The 510-nt window shown below is 29.2% G+C and overlaps 1 protein-coding gene across 1 annotated transcript in view; it reads left to right on the top strand.

The window, feature by feature from the left end:
- Positions 1-110: 110 nt before the first annotated feature.
- Positions 111-510, top strand: part of LOC119588997 — a gene marked incomplete at its 5' end in the record, with an annotated part of 12,618 nt that continues 12,218 nt past the window's right edge. Inside the window, 1 exon segment of the mRNA XM_037937595.1 lies at positions 111-239. Coding sequence (XP_037793523.1) covers positions 111-239 — 129 coding nt within the window.

The following is a 510-nucleotide window of genomic DNA, read 5'->3' as shown; positions in this document are numbered from 1 at the left end:
TAATTCGCTTTTTTTGGTAAGTTTTATTTACATAAGAATAAGTTTTTTGGTCATTTGGAATATTCTTTGTACATAATTATTTTTTATATTAAGGTAATTCATTTTTCCAGGATCTATGTGTCATAACAGTATAGCAGTGATCCATGAAGATTTCCAGTTCTTTCCAAAAGATTTCGTAACTGTTCATCTCAATCTGATAAAAGGAACTCTTATGTTTGCAATTAACAACAAGATTATCGGTAAGTCTAACTTGTTTTGAAAGTTGATGACAGTTTCATTTAACATTTAACTTTTAACTTTACTTCATAAAGAAATAATTAACTTTTAATATCATATGAATAAATTAATAATACAGATACAGGCATATTAACATGAAAGGACAATCATGTCTCTTAAACCACTGGCACTGGATATGTCCACTGTCCACTGTATTTTTGTTTTATTGATTTTTGTCAAGCTTTGATTGCTTGACAAGCACTCACTTACTAAGTAGTCAGGTACCAGGCCTAC

Source organism: Penaeus monodon, chromosome 24 (assembly GCF_015228065.2).
Source record: "Penaeus monodon isolate SGIC_2016 chromosome 24, NSTDA_Pmon_1, whole genome shotgun sequence".
In the NCBI taxonomy this organism is placed as follows: domain Eukaryota; kingdom Metazoa; phylum Arthropoda; class Malacostraca; order Decapoda; family Penaeidae; genus Penaeus; species Penaeus monodon.
This window is presented reverse-complemented; position numbering and strand designations above follow the sequence as displayed.